Below are 16,853 nucleotides of genomic sequence, written 5' to 3'. Positions count from 1 at the left end.
TCTGGTCCATGGGGTCACGAAGAGTTGGACACGACTAAACGACTAAACAACAGCAACAACAACAACATATAGTAGCCTCTCAACCTGTGATCCCTCTTGTTCCAGGACGGTTAAGTTATTTCAGCCTGAGGGCCACATGTCGGTGGTAGGTGGGGCCAGAGGCAAAAGTTGGGTGGAGCAACAAATGTAAATGCTACCTTTGTACAGTAGGCTAGTCTCTACTCAAACAGCCCTCTCTAATCTCCATCAACAAGGGAGAGACATCATCAGTGTTCAAGGACAAACTGGAGGGCAAACTGCACAGGTCTGGAGGGCTGTATTTGGCTCCCGTCTGAGGTTCCCCACCCTCTGCTCTAGTTACTTTCACTATGATGAGGAAGATGAGCTAATCGAAAAGATCAGGCTCTTGGAGCAGGCAGGCAAAGAAGCAAATGTCCAGAGTCATGCAGATTAGGGCAAAACGAATTCCTAACTACACATATGTGCTTGTAGTGACTGATCAAGAAGAGAGTTCTGGAGGCTATAACTGATAGCTTGGTGGAAATGTCAACTCTGCATGGGGCAGTGTTTTTTTTTGGGGGGGCGGGATGTAAACTCCATCTAGGTATTGCTAGAGAAAGGGTGGAAAAAATAAGACTGCCACTATCATTATGCTGTTGTACGAAAGCAACGGTGTGACCGGTTGAGATACCGTAGCAGAAAGACACACAGTGGCAGAAAAGGTTGTGGCATTTGAAGAGTTTCAGCTTAGCAAAAAGAAATAAAGGAAGGCAGGTGGATATTATAGATGTTTAAAACTATGTACTGTACATTGAAAATAGAGAGAAGCTTTTTTCCTGTATTCGTAACACTAGAAGCTGAAGGGTCATTCAAGGAAGCTAAAAGAGGGTAGGGGGATTCAGGACACAAAACAACTTCTTCCTGCAGCACATTTAACTATTTCTCCAAGCAGAAACTTTAAAAGGGGTTTAGAAGTATTCATGGAGAAGGGTATAGAGAGCAACTAGCCACAAGAGCTGCCTCCAGGATGAGGCAGGATGCTTTTGCCTTTATGTCCTGGCTTTTATGTTTCTCACAGGACATTCATTTGGTCACAGCGGGAAACTGGATTCAAAACTAGATGCAGTCCAAGCAGAGCAGCTCTTACGCTCTGACATCTCTAAAACTGCTAGGTTTATGAGCAACTACTGGGACATTTAGAACATCAAAAAAGCCTTGCTGGATGAGGCCAGAGGTCTATCAAGTCCAACATCCTGTTCTCTGGCTGCAAAGTTCACAAGCGGGACCTGAAGACAACACTGCACTACCTCTCTCTACTTGTGATTCCCTGTATCTAACATACAGACGCATGCCAACTCTTGACAGTGGAGACTATATCTGTTATGGCTCATGTAACTATGGCAAATCCTCCTCGAATTCATCTAATCCTCTCTTGAAGTCAGTTAAGAATGTAAATTCAACCATGCTGGATCAGATTAACCATTAAGGGCAGATAAGAGTTGAAGTCCAACAACTGCAGGGCCACATGTTCCCCACCCCTGCGTCAAAGGTATAAAGCGACATTTAAGAAGTCATAATGAGCAAGCTTTTCACATTAAAACTTCTCTGCTGGCTCCATTTTAAGCATCCATGCATAAACAGCTCTTGCAGAGGCTGAATCACCATACCTAATAACATTTCTCTCTCATATAGACACACAACACCCTTTTTCTTACATAATCCCAAGCTCTTCTGAACTCAATAGATCTACTGCTTTTTTTGCCCCCATATTTTTTTTACACTTTTTAAATTAATAAACTAAACCAAATATTGCACATCTGTGTGATATTTTCGCCCTAATAAATGGCATGAGATTCGCTGCATTTGAAATCCTCCCCAAGACTACGACTGAAATCTTCCCCACCTGCAATTTTTGGTGACTATAAATATAAAACTGGGGAGATAAAGGAAGTGAGTGGCCAGTTTTAGGTTAAGGGGAAAAATCTGCTGGGCGGCAACTCCCAACCCCAGCCAGCTCTATGCACAGCTAGCACAACTCGTTGCCCTTGACGTTTCATTGTTGCAGACCACATCCACTAGCAGGAAGTACAGCTGTGTTCACCAGGAGTTGAGCAACAGCACAAGTGTATTCTCAGAAAGTTCCCTGTTAGCTCCAGGGGCATGGGGAGGTAGATAAGAGCCACCCTCCTGTTAGAACAGCCTTCCTCTCTCATCTGTGCCCTAGTCAGTTTAGCCGGTGGTCAGCAGTGGATGTAATCTAACCATTTGTGGAAGGCTGTGGTAATTTGGAATGGGAGAATGACTGCTACGATGCAGTACGGTCATGTAAAATTCAGTTGCCCCAGAAACCTCTGGCCCTGCCAGCTTCAAATATGGAAGTGTGTGGGGCGGGGGCTTTGCAGATGAGATCATAGAATCATAGAGTTGGAATAGACCACAAGGGCCATCGAGTCCAACCCCCTGCCAAGCAGGAAACACCATCAGAGCACTCCTGACATATGGTTGTCAAGCCTCTGCTTAAAGACCTCCAAAGAAGGAGACTCCACCACACTCCTTGGCAGATCCCAGAAGTCAGGTGAGTAACTGAAGATGTGCAATGCTTGGGGGCAGGCCTTCAAACCCTGCGTACCCCTCCCCACTGTGAGCAAAATGCAGAATTATGCACAGCTAGAGATGATGGACAAAGGGTGGGCAGCCCAATTGCTTTAAGTGCGGGAGAGCAGAGGAAAGAGAATGCTTGCTTTGTTTAGTTCACCAGCAGTCCTCCCCCCCAAAAAAACCCCACAGTTTGATTATGAATCTTATCGACAGGACTGAAACAGTGAGTCTTAAATAAGTATATTTATGTGCACATTGAAAGAAAAATAAAGGAACATTTGTAAACAAGCTTGCAGTTCATTTATACATTCAAGATTAGGCACAACAGAAGTCAAAGCAGTTTGGTTTTTTTTGTTTTGTTTATGCAGAGCATCACTATGAGCTATATGGAGACCAAAAGGTGGTGGTTAAGGTGGTGGTTGGGGCGGGGCTGGGGGGGGGGCATCGCTTACTGGTAACCTACCCACAGCAGGCTGGGAAAAGGTTAGGTGTACAACTCATCAGGAAACACACTTCAGTTCCTGTAAAGCCGATAGTTAGTAATAGACACACACGATCCCTGTAGAAGAATACATCAGACCCTGTATAAACTGGCTTCGTTTAAAAATAGAAGTATTTACATTATAGTCTGAACTTGCATTCTCTTGCCAAGCGTGACTTGTTTTGAGATGTACAGTCTGAATTAACACGGGCAATAAGTTGTTTCTTTTAAAAAACAAACAAACTTGAAGCTTTAGGGGTGTTGTTGCTAGGAAGAGGGCAAGGAACTATTCCCCCTTTGTTATTTTAGGACGGTGTTTATGGGAAGCCATTGGCTCGTGTGTGTCTGCCGGGACCGCTGACCTGCTGCTCGATGTTTAAAAATGGACAGGTTGGCTTCCTAATGGGGACGGGATAGCTTACTCCAGGACTGAAGATGGAGAGCTGGAAGTTTAGCAATTACTGCTGCTGCTGCGTTCTAGAAGGCCTGGCAGCTTTTATCCTGCAGCAATGGAGAGGGTTGGGACGCTCAGCTCATCCCTGTGACTTCAGGTAACAACCATGGAAGCCAAGCACTCACAGAGTAACTTCTGACAATTTATAGTCTTGCTACTTGAAATATTTATAACGCCACCTTTCTGCCTGACGACAGGCCTCCAGGATGGCAGACGACAAGTGAAAGTTAGTATATAATTTTTTTAAAAAATCCCCCCCTTTTAAAAGGCAGTGGTGAGTTATAAAGGCTCTGGGAGACAACGATGGAAGATATGCTCTCCCACCCGCCTTAAGATGCTGCTGCTCCTGTAGGAAGGAAAAGGTCACTGCACCATGCCAGTCCGAGTGAATTTTGTTTTTATTTGATTATTGTTAACAACAAGTTCAATACTTTTCCAGGTGGAGTGTGAGTTGCTCCTGTTGTTTCTTTACCTTTTCTGCAACTGTTAAAAGGTAGTGACGGCAAATTCTATATTGTAGTTATGCTCGAGAACCTCACTGATGCTAGCAAGCTTCCGCCTGCAAATTTAACGTTACAATTATTTCTTCGTGGGATTCCTGGAGGGTGAGGGCGAGGCCCCTTCAAGTAGCTGAAGACGCCTTTCCCCAGCCACCGTTAAAACAAAGGGCTGGTGGTTGAAAATAAAGATGCACACTTTACAATAAAAAAGTAGAAACTGATTTGATTTCCTTTTTTTTGTTTTTTACGAATATAAAGTTTCTTGTAAATATGTACAGTCCTTTGAGCTATTCTATAGCAGGAAGCATTTCACAAACAAGACACAAGATATACACTCTCAGGACTCGACAAGCCGAGCTTTCAGGTCACGAGGGACTTTTTTTCCATGAGATGCAAAGACCTTAAAAACCTTTCAGAACACCCAGACCCAGAGGCAGAAGTCTCAGCATGTTTCCTGACAAACCATCTGATATAAAATAGCCTGGATATACAACAGACCAGACCCTGTAATCCACAAGACCCTCCAGAAGGGCACTGATTGAAGCAGAAGAGATTTTAGGTGCCTCTCCAGTAGGGCAGCACCAGCTGGCAAAAGGAGTAAGCAGGAGAGGCAGAGTGGGATTTTTGCTCTTGCCAGCTTGGAGTGAAACGCAGCAGCTAAAGCAAATCGAACGGCCGAAAGCCTAAACTTGGAAACTTGTTTGCCTCGGTGGCTCAGCAACACCCGAACGTGAGAAGCTATAGAGGGGATTGCAGCTGGGAGGCAAAAAGTGATGGAGAAATGTTTGGAAGAGTTCGCCAAAGCTGTTAAAATTTGCCTTTATCCTCACTGCCGGGAAGGGGTGGTCTGTTGCTGTACTAGGGATGGGGAGCCTGCGGACCTCCAGAACGGGAGCCAAATGGGGACCTGACGAAGGCAGGAGCAAATGGCACGGTGAGAGCACCTACTCCCCAAAAGCTGCTGCCTGCCTTTGACCGCCAGGTGAAGCCATCAACCCATTCCCACTGACTGTGGGCCTCCAGATGTTGGGCTCTGTCTCCCATCAGCCCCGGCCAGCGGTCATTATGGGCCCAACGCCAACAGGAGGGCCAAAGGTTCCCTGTCCCTGACCTACCCCAAAAAAGTACAAACCACAGTATGGCTTGTTTTGTTTCGGTTCCCCACCCCCTTCTTTGGTAGCGTCTGAGCGCTGGTTGCACCGCTGCGGCAAGGAGGCCTTTCCTTTAGCTTAGCCTTTATCCAGGATATAGTGATACGTTTGTGAACAGGATCCTACCTAGTGCAGGCTGGGGATGGGAATGTCGTCATGCCTCGCTAAGTTCTGTTGTCGTGGAATCGAGAACTGTTAAAGCTCATTCTCCTTCAGTGCCAGTTTCCCCAGTAAACAAGGATGGTTATTGTTGCAGCATAATCTATAAAGGCTTCAGTTTAGTTAACACGGGAGGTACAAGATACAATATCTAGCAAAAGCAACTGAAAAGGAGACTGCAGCCAGGAGGATGGTGGTGTATAGGAAGCATGCAGGGAGCTGCCATGCAGAAAACCTGGGTAAGAGAGGGAGGTTTTACACCTCCATACTGCTTTAGTGCAGAAGGAGAGAGTGAGAGAAGTGGATCACGACCACTTATTCTGTGTTATCGTGGGATATTTGGGGAGAGCTAAAACAGGACGTTCCCTTCCCTGTAACCCGGCTGACGGCAGAGCTGCACTTAACGGGTATCTTTTTCTTTGGAAATCCTAAATTCCAAAAGGTTTTGGAAGGAGCGGATGGACTAAATTGATCAGGCTTTCTCTAAAAGCTCTACAGCAGAAGCTAATGATGTTGGGTGTGGAGACACGAATCGCTGTGGCCTTTTGCCGGTTAAAGGGCCTTCCCAGAATTCCAGCATCTTTCCCAAATGCTGATATAGCCCACCTTTCAAGACTTAGGTGAGATCCCCATCCCATCTGACTTCTGTTGATGGGGGTGGGGGGGTGGGGTGAGGGCGGGCTGGTAAAAGGCTAAAAGCGAAGTATAAAAAGTCCATGAACTGCTTGAAAGAGCAACGGTAGTAACAAAGTGCTCAAAAAGAGGGAAGGGGCAAGAAGAGAGAGAGGGGAAGAGAAAAACCGAACTGCAGGAAGCTGCAGGAAAAGAAACTGAGATGCAAACGATCCTTGCGAGCAACTTGAGTCCTGGTGGATCGGATCCTGTTGCCAGAGCAATTATTTGGGGCCCAGTGCTGTTGGCTGGGTGGGTACCTGGGCAGCTAAGTTAAGAAGTGCATCTACTCAGTACATTTCCTCGGCTCTTCCTGCAGTTCAAGGTCAAGGGGAGGCTTGTGTAGCTTATACTGACGATTGGTCCCAGACCTGTTACAGAAAGGAAGAAAATGATATGAAGTTCGGCAGATGCACTTGGCGTCAGAGTTCCTATAATTGTTTACAGCAGTGCTGGACTGAGATTCTCAAGCGCATATTGCTTAGTAGTAAACAAAGGCTACTGCCTTGTGATCTTCAGATGAAGGGCGGTATAGAAATTTAATCAACAACAACATTTCCCAATAGTGCCTTTCCCCAATATTCACCATTTTAGGCCCTACAATCAACAGTGAGGCCTTCTTGGTGGTGGCTCCCAATTTGTGGAATGCCCTCTCTAGTGAGGTGCATTGGCCTCCCTCGTTACTAACTTTTGGAGGGAGATTTAAAACATTCCTGTTTAGCCAGGTATTTGAGAGCTGAAATACCTGTCCCTGGCAACCTTGAAATTATTAGACTTGAGAGTAGGTGACTTACTTTTAGAAGTTTTAATTGTATTGTTTTAGTGTTGCTAGGTTAGCTGTCCTGGGCTCCTTTGGAAGGAGGGTGGCATATAAATTTAATAAGCATTGAATCTGAACGCACAGGGATGTATTGCTTGATTGCAAGATTTGCCCCAGCCACCTAGACCACAAAGCCAACTCCTCTGGGATCATTCCTATATATAAGGGATTTTTCTAGTATGAAGGGCAGAATTGCTCTCTGGAAATTGCTACGATTTGAAGCTATTCCAATGGCGCAGCCAATTAAGAGATTTCTGCTGAAATATGAAGCAGCATACAAGTTAATTAAATAGATGACAGAGCTGGGGTTTTCAAATTGTAGTCCATAGAAGCTCCATTCAAGTGGTTCATAGAAAATTTGCAGAACAAATCAATAATAAGTCCTCTACTTTAGCTCCCCCCCCCCCCGATGACAATATCAAGGCAGTTTTGACCAGGAGTAGATTCTCCAACAAGGAAATAAGGCCCTGCCATAGAGCCCATGATTTTCATAAGATGGTTCTGGGGAGGTCTACTAAATTTCCCCTGAAAAATTAAAACAGTGATCTGGCCTAGTGCCCGTGATTTTTCTTAATATGGCACTGATTTCAACAATGACGCCTGTGCTGAAAGAAAAGTTCAGTTTACTTCACATTTAAAATCCAGAAGCAAAACTTGGTGTGTCCCTCCAAATTGTTATCAACCTAAATCAGTATCAGAATGGTCCAATTTTGTCAGCTGCAAATTCCTGGTTTACACTGGATACATTTTGTCAGATAGCCTACAAGGGCGGGTTTCACTGGCTGCGGTTCAGCTAACCCACGCGGACTGTTTGGACTGATTACATTCTACAGCGGCGTGCTCGTGAGGGTTTTATGTGAGTAATGCACTTCCCTTTGCAGAATAACAAGATAATAAATTTTAAGTGACCTTTCAAGCCCCACTGCAACCCGCCCAGCAATTTTCAAGTGGTCCATGAGAAAAGAAACGTGTAACAACTGCTGTAATAGAGAGATCGCTACAGAGGAGAGAATCTACTGGAATCATCAAGGGGCACCAGCTTTTCCCTCTGCCTGGGATCCTTTTAGGGAGGAGCCGCTGCTTGAGTATTTACTCTGGCTCTCTCTCAACATTTTTGTGGGGAATGTTCGTTGCCCTATTTTCAGGAAGAGGAATGTATTTGTGTTTTTTTAAAACAATCCATTTAAGGTTTTGTTTTGGATTTCTATCTTCTGTATTGTTTGCATTTGCATGTTTATTGGAGGGGGGGATGCCTTTTTGGCTAAAAGGCAGCATAAAAATAAACTGTAAAGTACGATAAATGGTGCAGGACAGTCCAGCTTACCTTGTTGACTTGGGAGAGGGGAGTCCTTGCTCCCCCCACCTGCATCCGTCCCCTGCTGCTCTCCTCAAACAGCCTCCCAGGAGACCTTTCCCTGCGGGTGCTCAGGACCCTGCCAGGAGATTTCTCCCTCTCTAGAGGACGCCCAGGAGACTTGTCCCTACGCATCTCCGTCCTTCCCTCTCGATAGCGATGGGGTGTGCTTGGCTCCCGAGGGTGGCTTGGACCTTCCGGAGGCCCAGGGCTTGACGCTACCCGCTTGGTTATGTGCTCGTTATATGTCGGGGGGCCTCTCTTGTTCGGACTGCTGTCATTCAAAAACAATGGACGTGGACAGCTGAGTGACAATAAAAACCTTAACGTTACATTTTTATTTACAACAGCAACCCGCCCCCCACTGTGCCTTTCCCCTTGCTCTGCGAGGCCGTTTTCGGGGACGGACACAAGCGTGCCGCTGCGTCTGTAACAAAGCAGAGCTGGCAGACTGAAAGGGGAAAAGATTTCTCTGTTGTGGACTCTTTAACATGTGGCAGAAACCCTGCACTGCTGTGTAACCAGCCCCTAACATGTAACCTTTGGATCCAATCTAGTTCTGCCTCTGGGTTACCATCCCTCTGTCAATCACCAAACTTCCAGCTCTTTTCACATGGAATGCACACATAAGAACATAAGAAGAGCCTGATGGATAAGGGAAAATGGCGAATCTAGTCCAGTTGTTTGCACACTGGCCAAGCAGACGCCTGTGGGAAACATGCAAGCAGGATCTGAGCACAACAGCACTCTCCCCTCCGGTGGTTTCCAGCACTTGGTATTCAAAAGCATTCCTGGCTCAACTGTGGAGGCAGAACATAGCCAGTACAGCTACTAGCCATTGATAGCCGGTTAGAATTTATCTAACCTGCTTTTAAGGTCATCTAAGTTGGTGGCGACCAATGCCTTCTTGTGGGAGCAATGATGGCCACACACTACTGCTCCCCGCCTTAAAAACCAGCAAAAACCATCTCCTTTACATAGCCTGATCTCCTTTTCACCTTTCAATATCTGGATTTGTACTTTGCTCCCATTGTCTCAGCTTTCTCTTTTTCCTATACCTCTCTCTTGAGATAACACAGTCTGGCTTCCATCCACTGCATTCCACTGAAACAGACCTCACTTAAATAAATAAATAAATAAATAGCCTTGTTCTCAGATCTAAAAAAATCTTCGCTCTTCCATCACCATCCTTATCCTCTCAGCCACCTTTGACGCAGATGCTTGTGAACATGCTCTTCAGGTCAACACCTTCCCCATCTTTGGATCTCTGTAACCCTGATAGTTTCATTTGAGCCCAGCTGAATGCAGCCTGCTTCAGTGTTTTCCCTGGAGGTCTTCCTCTGTTCCAGAGGATTCTGCCATGATCCCACATCTATCTAAACACAGGGTGATCTTCATCAGGTCTCTATGCTGAAGATATCCAGATCTCTCTTCCCTACCACCAACCTCTCCCTCTTTCCTTCTGCTAGTCCTTCAGCGGCTCATCACTGCCCTCAACATGCCCAAGTCTGAACAGCTCCTCTTTCCCCTTCATCTTCCCTCTTGTCATTGGGTGTAGAGAGTAGCTGATATTACCACTACCTACCCAGCTGAGTAAGGGATGCGAGTGGCGCTGTGGGTTAAACCACAGAGCCTAGGACTTGCTGATCAGAAGGTCGGCGGTTCGAATCCCCGTGATGGGGTGAGCTCCCGTTGCTCGGTCCCAGCTCCTGCCAACCTAGCAGTTCGAAAGCATGTCCAAGTGCAAGTAGATAAATAGGTACCGCTCCGGTGGGAAGGTAAACGGCATTTCCGTGCACTGCTCTGGTTTGCCAGAAGCGGCTTAGTCATGCTGGCCACATGACCCGGAAGCTGTACGCCGGCTTCCTCGGCCAATAAAGCGAGATGAGCGCCACAACCCCAGAGTCAACCACGACTGGACCTTATGGTCAGGGGTCCCTTTACCTTTACCTTTACCCAGCTGAGTGAGGTAAGGCACGCTCAACTTCATCTTCTATTTTTTCCTCCTTTTTTCCTCTCTCTATTCAACCAAGACCTAAGCAACATTGTAAACATCTGTTCCTTCCCCTGCATCTTCTTACTTAAGACACAGGCCCACATTCTCATCATCACTTGGCCTGGACCACCACTTTCTTTCAGTGGCATCCCCCTTGTTATTACACCTTCTTCTTCTCCTCAACTTGTCCCAAAACTCTGCCTCAAACTACTCAGTTTACCTCTCCCTTTGGGGAAGAGGCATAGCTGAGCGGTGGAGACTGTAAAAATGGGATGCTGGACTAGATAGGCCATTGACCTGATCCAGCAGTCTCTTCTTATGTTCTTAATGGGTCTACGCTGAGCAGAACTTGCATTGGCATGAACCACGTATCTTTCTCTAAGGCTTTTCTCAGCACTGGTGATGCATCCTGCTTTCCATGCAATCTTTAATCTTCTCCACTTTTCTTCCCCAGTCAAACTGGCATCTCGGTAGGTGAAACTGCATCTAGCTCATCATGTCCATCTACTGCCACCATGCTTTCCCCATCCTTCCAAAGTAGAGGGCACCTTGGGGCAGGGGTCTCTCTTTCCCCCTCTCCTATAAGTGTAAAGCTGTAATATTACTTCTTACCTGCGCGTAGTAGAGGGGACTCGGTGGAGTTCGTTGTTGGATTCCTTCACCAAATTCCCCTTGCAGCAAATAACTCTTAGTTTGTCCTGGTAGGAAGAGGCCAGGTAAATTGCTCCTGATGAAATCGCTGGACCCAGGTAGCGAGGGCTTGGAATATCCAAGTGGGCTCGTGCTGGAGTGCTGGGGTGGGGTGGAGAGGGAAGAGTGCCTTTAAAATTGGCTCTTAAATCTTGCTTTGGCCAGTTTGGCCTCCACAGTTGTAGAAGGCAAGCAGTGAGGCGGCGTAATTACTTACCCGAGGGAGGCACGTGCTTGGATCTCAATCACTTCAAGAGAGTTGAAGTGCGTCACAAACAGGTAAGGCTCCCTGTAGGCTACAGCAAGAACAGTGCCAGGAACAAAGATGAATAAAGTAGTCAGGGAACTCACAAGAAAACATCCTAAGAGCCTGGCTGCTGATTCAGGCCAATGGCCCATCTTGTCCAATATCCTGTTCTCAACCAGATGCCCCAATGGGACACCAGCAAGCAGGACCTGAGCATAACAGCGCTCTCCCCACCTACTGGCATTCAGAGGTATACTGTGTCCAGTGGAGGTAAAATATAGCCATTGTGACCAGTAGCCACGGACAAGCTTGTCCTCCGTGAACTTGTCCAATTATCTCTTAAGAAGCGCATGTCTTGTCCTCCTACAGCCCTACTTCTGAAAATGTTTTAGATAGTTGTTCTTAACTATTTTTACCAATTTCTTTTACAATCAAGCGGGACCCCACATTTAAATTCTTCCCTGGTCTCCCAGCTGGCCCTAGTAGGACCAACTTGGCCAGTTAGCCCTGGTGATCATTTGATGTCTGCTGACTGGGGTTCTTGTTCCACCCCCCCCCCCAAAGAAAATGACCCCTGAATTTTTTAATTTTATTGATATTGATGCTGCATTTTATGTTGTATTTATGCTGTTTTTAAGTCGCATTTTAATCAATGTTTTATATTTGCTGTTAGCTGCCCTGAGCCTGGTTTTTAAACTGGGAAGGGCGGGGTATAAATAAATTTGTTGTTTGTTGTTGTTTAAATTTTATGAAATAAATAAAACCATGCCTCAGATTTTTGAGTTTTTGTTTTGTAAAAGAACACATCTTTTTAAGCCAGGGATGTGGGAACCTGTGACCTTCCAAGATCTAGCTAGATTCCCAGCTCCCAACATCCTGGACCAGATCTAGCTAGATTCCCAGCTCCCAACATCCTGGACCACTGGCCATGTTGGCTCAAGGCCATCCCCACCAGGAAGGCCACAGGTTCCCCCTCCTTCTCTGCTGAAGGTCCTTCTACAAAAGGAAAGACAAATGCCCCCTCGCTATTTCTACAACCCTCGGCATCTCTGAACACTAGAAAAAGATGGGTGCACAAGTAATCACATGACAATGAAAATCACACAAATGCTTACCGAATGCTAAAGGCAGACGACTCCATTTCAGGTCATCTGAGCGACTGCGCCTTCCATAGGAGTCTACAAAGACGCCAAACTCTGCAGGAGGGGACACACACACACACACCAATCACCACCATTCCATTTCAAGCTATTATTCTTAAGAGAAATGAAATGTGAGTTTGCCAGGATTCCAGAGCTCCACGAAGCAGTAATTGGCAGTTGTTGGGTGTGGGAACAATTTCCCTTTGAAAAACCTAGAGCATGCGCTTGAACATGCAGTTTGATCTTTGAAACTAAGCTGGCCTGAGAGTTGCCAGTACCTGAATCACCCTGGAAAGGAGCTCTGAGCTCCTTGGGAGAAATGGGCAGAAGCTGAGCAAGACGCTGAACTAGACTTACCATGAAAGCAAAGCAGATACTCCTCCCTCTGCCCTGTAGGGTTCACCTGGATGATATTGATTGGAAAACTGTTGGTGGATGATGCAAACACAGCAGAAGCTAAAGTATGGTCATTCTTGTCCAGGAATTCTAGAAGGCACAAGAGAATTAGATCAGTGCCTATTTCATTTTAAACAAAGGTCATAGCTCAGTGCTAGAGCATCTACTATACATGCAGAAGGCCCTGGAATCAATCCTCAGCTTTGTCAAGTGAGGCTGGGTCAGACTCCTGCCTAAAACCCAGGAAGAGCCATTGAAAGTCAGTGTAGACCACGGGTAGGCAAACTAAGGCCTGGGGGCCGGATCCGGCCCAATCGCCTTCTAAATCCAGCCCACGGACAGTCCGGGAATCAGCGTGTTTTTACATGAGTAGAATGTGTCCTTTTATTTAAAATGCATCTCTGGGTTATTTGTGGGGCCTGCCTGGTGTTTTTACATGAGTAGAATGTGTCCTTTTATTTAAAATGCATCTCTGGGTTATTTGTGGGGCCTGCCTGGTGTTTTTACCTGAGTAGAATGTGTCCTTTTATTTAAAATGCATCTCTGGGTTATTTGTGGGGCATAGGAATTCGTTCATCCCCCCCCCCCCACCCAAAAATAAAAATAAATATAGTCTGGCCCCCCACAAGGTCTGAGGGACAGTGGACTGGCCCCCTGCTGAAAAAGTCTGCTGACCCCTGGTGTAGACAGTGCTGAGCTAGATAGACCAATGGTCTGATTTTGTTTAAGGAAGATTTCCTACACTCCTATGACCAAGGCAGGGCAGGCATGAAGGCGACAGCCCACCCCTGCCATACATCCCGCTGAGGACTTAAAGCACTAGCTCTCCAAAGCATAGTTAGGAAGTGACACCTACCCTCAAGGGTGTACTGCTTCATCTCAATTTCATAGAACTTATTTGTTCCAATGATGATGCTGTAACTGGTGAAATGAATGCAGCTGCAGGGCTCCGAGGTTTCAATCTCCTGCAAGGACGGAAACAAAAGAGCAGACATACGAGCCTCAGTTAGCCTACTTGGATTATACAGCCCCCTGACTGGAGCAGAGAAGGGTGGTTAAGATTAAGAAGATCCTAGGAATCTGCCTGGCTGCAGTCACAAAATCCAAGATAGGTCTGGAGTTTCTGGGCTTGGGAATGTGACAACTGCATTGGCTTGTTCAGTCTCACTTTGAGGAGAGTGGTAGAGGATTCTGGGTAACACTGCTGGGACAGGGATTGAAATCCTTGCTCTACAGGAACAAATAATAATGCAGCTGCCCACTGGCATCCTTCCAACCTGTTGGCTTAAGTCTCTTTCTTGAATTATGGGGTCCAGAACAGACCTCAGCTTTCAAGGTACAGAATTATAAACTGAGTTGCTGCATTTAGCCCCTTGCAACTAGACTACCACGTTCTTGTTTACTCTGTGTTAAGTCTCACCAATGCCCTGCACAAAACCAGGCCACATTGTGGACCACACTCTTCTCTGCAGCTATACGTTTCAGGAGACCGGCTGGTTTTCAAGGATGCATGTCCACCGTTACTGTTCTCCAAACTGATGGATCGCTAGTAAGCACCTGTGGGATTCTTGTAGCACAGATTAAATATCAAACGGGCCTATATATCCTAAACTACACTGACAGGCCAGTACAGGATCACCACTACGTACTTTTGCATCAGTCTGATTCTGTGTGGCAACGTGTCATGTCCAGGGGAGTAACTTACACTGAATATTTATGATGAAGACACTATACGGTTGCAGCTTGGTCAGTGCAAAGGCAAAAATGGGTGGAAGGCAGGTTTAGTTATAACTAATGGAAGAGTGGGCAGGCTATTCACCATGTCAGAGTTGGGACCAACTGTTGCCAGCCTCTCGCGGGCAAAAGGGGACTGCATTGCACTTGCAAATTTACCTTCCTGATGCAGAACTTGCTGAGGCTCTCATTGTAGCGCAGAACCACCACTTTGTTGGGCATCGCTGCACAGATGCACAGCCCATTCTCAATCTGCATGTGAAAGATAACAAATAGTGCTATTTTGTTGTACTCCGCCTTGAAATCTAATATGACCCAGGGTGACATACAAATGTCTTAAACAAATAGTGGCTGCATGGTCTTGAGATGGGTCTAACAACCCTTTTGATCATCATACCCTGCGTTCCAGGGATCACTGCATTAAGAGGCAAATGCAAAGCTTGGGGGTCTTACCTTGCCAGCAGCAAAAAGATGACAACCTTTCACAGCCTCGAAAACGTTTGGAGAGACATCAGGCTGGGCTGGCAGGTGGGACTGGGCTAGAGACTGCTTAACTTTCTTCACGTCAACAAGACACAGTGCCCTCTCATCCCCTGAGGAAAGACACAGAGGAGCAGAGAAACATTTCTAGCTAAGCCAAGGAGCAAAATTACAGAAGTAAAAGTTTCATGCTGCTCCCACACTTAATGGCACCAAATCACTAAGAGCTGGTTTCTAGAAATATTTTATGTCTAAACAGCACTGGAACTCGTTCCGTTCACTGAAAATGGGTTAAGTCCTACTTCACAAGTCAGAAGGATCATCAAAGAAAGCTTAATAAACTTTTATCAACTTCTGTTTATTAGCTTAATGGAGGAGGGACCATAGCTCAACAGCAGAGCACCTGCTCTGCATGTAGAAAGTTATCAGGTACAATCCCTGGTCAGACTGAGAATATTCCCTGCCTGAAAACCTGGAGTGCTGCTGCCAGCCAGTGTACCCAATACTGAGAATACTAAGCGCTGTGTAAGGAAACTCCCCAATTTCCTAAATTTGATGATGCAAAAGATAGTTGAAGGTGGTTGCATACAAAATAAACCATCCAAAATCATTGAAAGGTGTTTCAAAACAAGGACAAAATTGCCGATGCAATTCTATATGACTAAATGCAAACAAAAGGAAACAAAAACAAAACTGCCCCCCCCCCGGGGGGGCAAGGAGAGTTACCAAGGTACACACACACACACTCACACACACACACACTGCAGTCCTGAGAGTGCAGAAATGCCACACAGAATGCAGCATCAGCCACAAAATCTGCCATCATATAAACTAAGGGTTTTTTCTCTTTTTCTAAAAGCAAGTTTCTAGCTATTATGGTTGAGGTAAGGTGTGCCTGGAAGAGTGCAGTCAATGTCCACTGAAGTTTCAGGAGCCTGATGAGGAAACATTCAAATTGACATATAAGAGTTCCATTATAGCAGAATACATGGCTTCCCTAACTCTACCTGCTATCATGAGCAGCTTCTCCAGATCCTTGATGAGGTGCACTTGGAAGACGGCACCAATTCCTGGGACATGTGTTAAAGAGTTCTTCAGCACATTCAGGGCATAAAGGCCTTCCTCAGCGCCCACTAGGACCACCTACGAAAGGGGTTTATGAAGAGTCAACACACACAGAGAGAAAGGCTACAGGGATGCTATTAAAAACCACCACCACCAAAGGAAGAAATCCCAGAAGGTCCAAAACTAAATAGGTTCCTTGTTCAGTTTGCTTATTCCCCAGCATGGCAAAGCAAGAGTTGGCAAAATCCCCCATTACCTGGTCACTGAAGGGCAGTGTGCAGTTGATATCCAAACGGTCCTCCCCCTCCAGCTTCAGGAGAGAATTTCCAAGGAGCTTCTGTGCATGAGGGAGAGAAAAGGAGAACTAGCACGGTGCACAGGAACGATACAATGGAAACTTCTTAAACCCACCAATGAAAAGCTGTATTTGCCAAAGACGTCACCGGGAGCAGGCTAAGACTAAGGATGGCCGAGTCTGAAAGACCACAGTGGCACAATCCTTTCTATCTAACCTAGTCCATTTTGCCATGGGGTTGACACATGCCAGTAATTCTGCATGGCTACTAACAATAACAACAACCATAACAATAAACAACACAGTGGTACCTCTAGTTGCGGACACGGTCCATTCTGGGGTGCCGTTTGCACCCCGAAAAGTCCGCAACTAGAGCGGCGCTTCTGCGCAAGTGCAGAGTGCGACAGAACGCTTCTGCGCGTGCGGCGAAACCCGGAAGTATACACTTCCGGATTTGCCGTGTTTGCAAGCTGAAAAGACGCAACATGAACCTAACGCAACATGAGGTATGACTGTACTTTCCCACCTTCTTCACAGAAGCACATGAGAGAAGAGCCCTCGGGTACAGATCTCACCCTGTGACAGCAGATCTTCACTCCACAAAGGAAAAAGCAACGCG

At 46.2% G+C, this 16,853-nt stretch overlaps 1 protein-coding gene across 10 annotated transcripts in view; it reads right to left on the bottom strand.

Annotated features, from left to right (window-relative positions):
• The window catches only part of CIT (citron rho-interacting serine/threonine kinase), a 120,912-nt gene that overhangs the window by 1,822 nt on the left and 102,237 nt on the right, over window positions 1-16,853 (bottom strand). For 8 of the 10 annotated variants that reach the window (XM_080986144.1, XM_080986146.1, XM_080986150.1 and 5 more), the window contains 11 exons: window positions 16,196-16,276; window positions 15,882-16,017; window positions 14,848-14,987; window positions 14,554-14,646; window positions 13,517-13,625; window positions 12,622-12,750; window positions 12,238-12,318; window positions 11,093-11,171; window positions 10,798-10,977; window positions 8,160-8,493; window positions 77-6,386 (listed from right to left, as the gene is read on the bottom strand). In XM_080986144.1, the coding sequence (XP_080842270.1) occupies window positions 6,363-6,386; window positions 8,160-8,493; window positions 10,798-10,977; window positions 11,093-11,171; window positions 12,238-12,318; window positions 12,622-12,750; window positions 13,517-13,625; window positions 14,554-14,646; window positions 14,848-14,987; window positions 15,882-16,017; window positions 16,196-16,276 (1,386 nt within the window). In that variant the 3' untranslated portion in view covers window positions 77-6,362. The remainder of the gene's footprint in view (window positions 1-76; window positions 6,387-8,159; window positions 8,494-10,797; window positions 10,978-11,092; window positions 11,172-12,237; window positions 12,319-12,621; window positions 12,751-13,516; window positions 13,626-14,553; window positions 14,647-14,847; window positions 14,988-15,881; window positions 16,018-16,195; window positions 16,277-16,853) is intronic. The other 2 variants (XM_080986148.1, XM_080986149.1) reach the window with 1 other exon arrangement.

The sequence above is a fragment of the Podarcis pityusensis genome (genome assembly GCF_964106645.2).
Source record: "Podarcis pityusensis genome assembly, chromosome: 16".
In the NCBI taxonomy this organism is placed as follows: Eukaryota; Metazoa; Chordata; class Lepidosauria; order Squamata; family Lacertidae; genus Podarcis; species Podarcis pityusensis.
The sequence above is the reverse complement of the archived record's forward strand: the minus strand, read 5'-3'. Positions and strand labels throughout refer to the sequence as shown.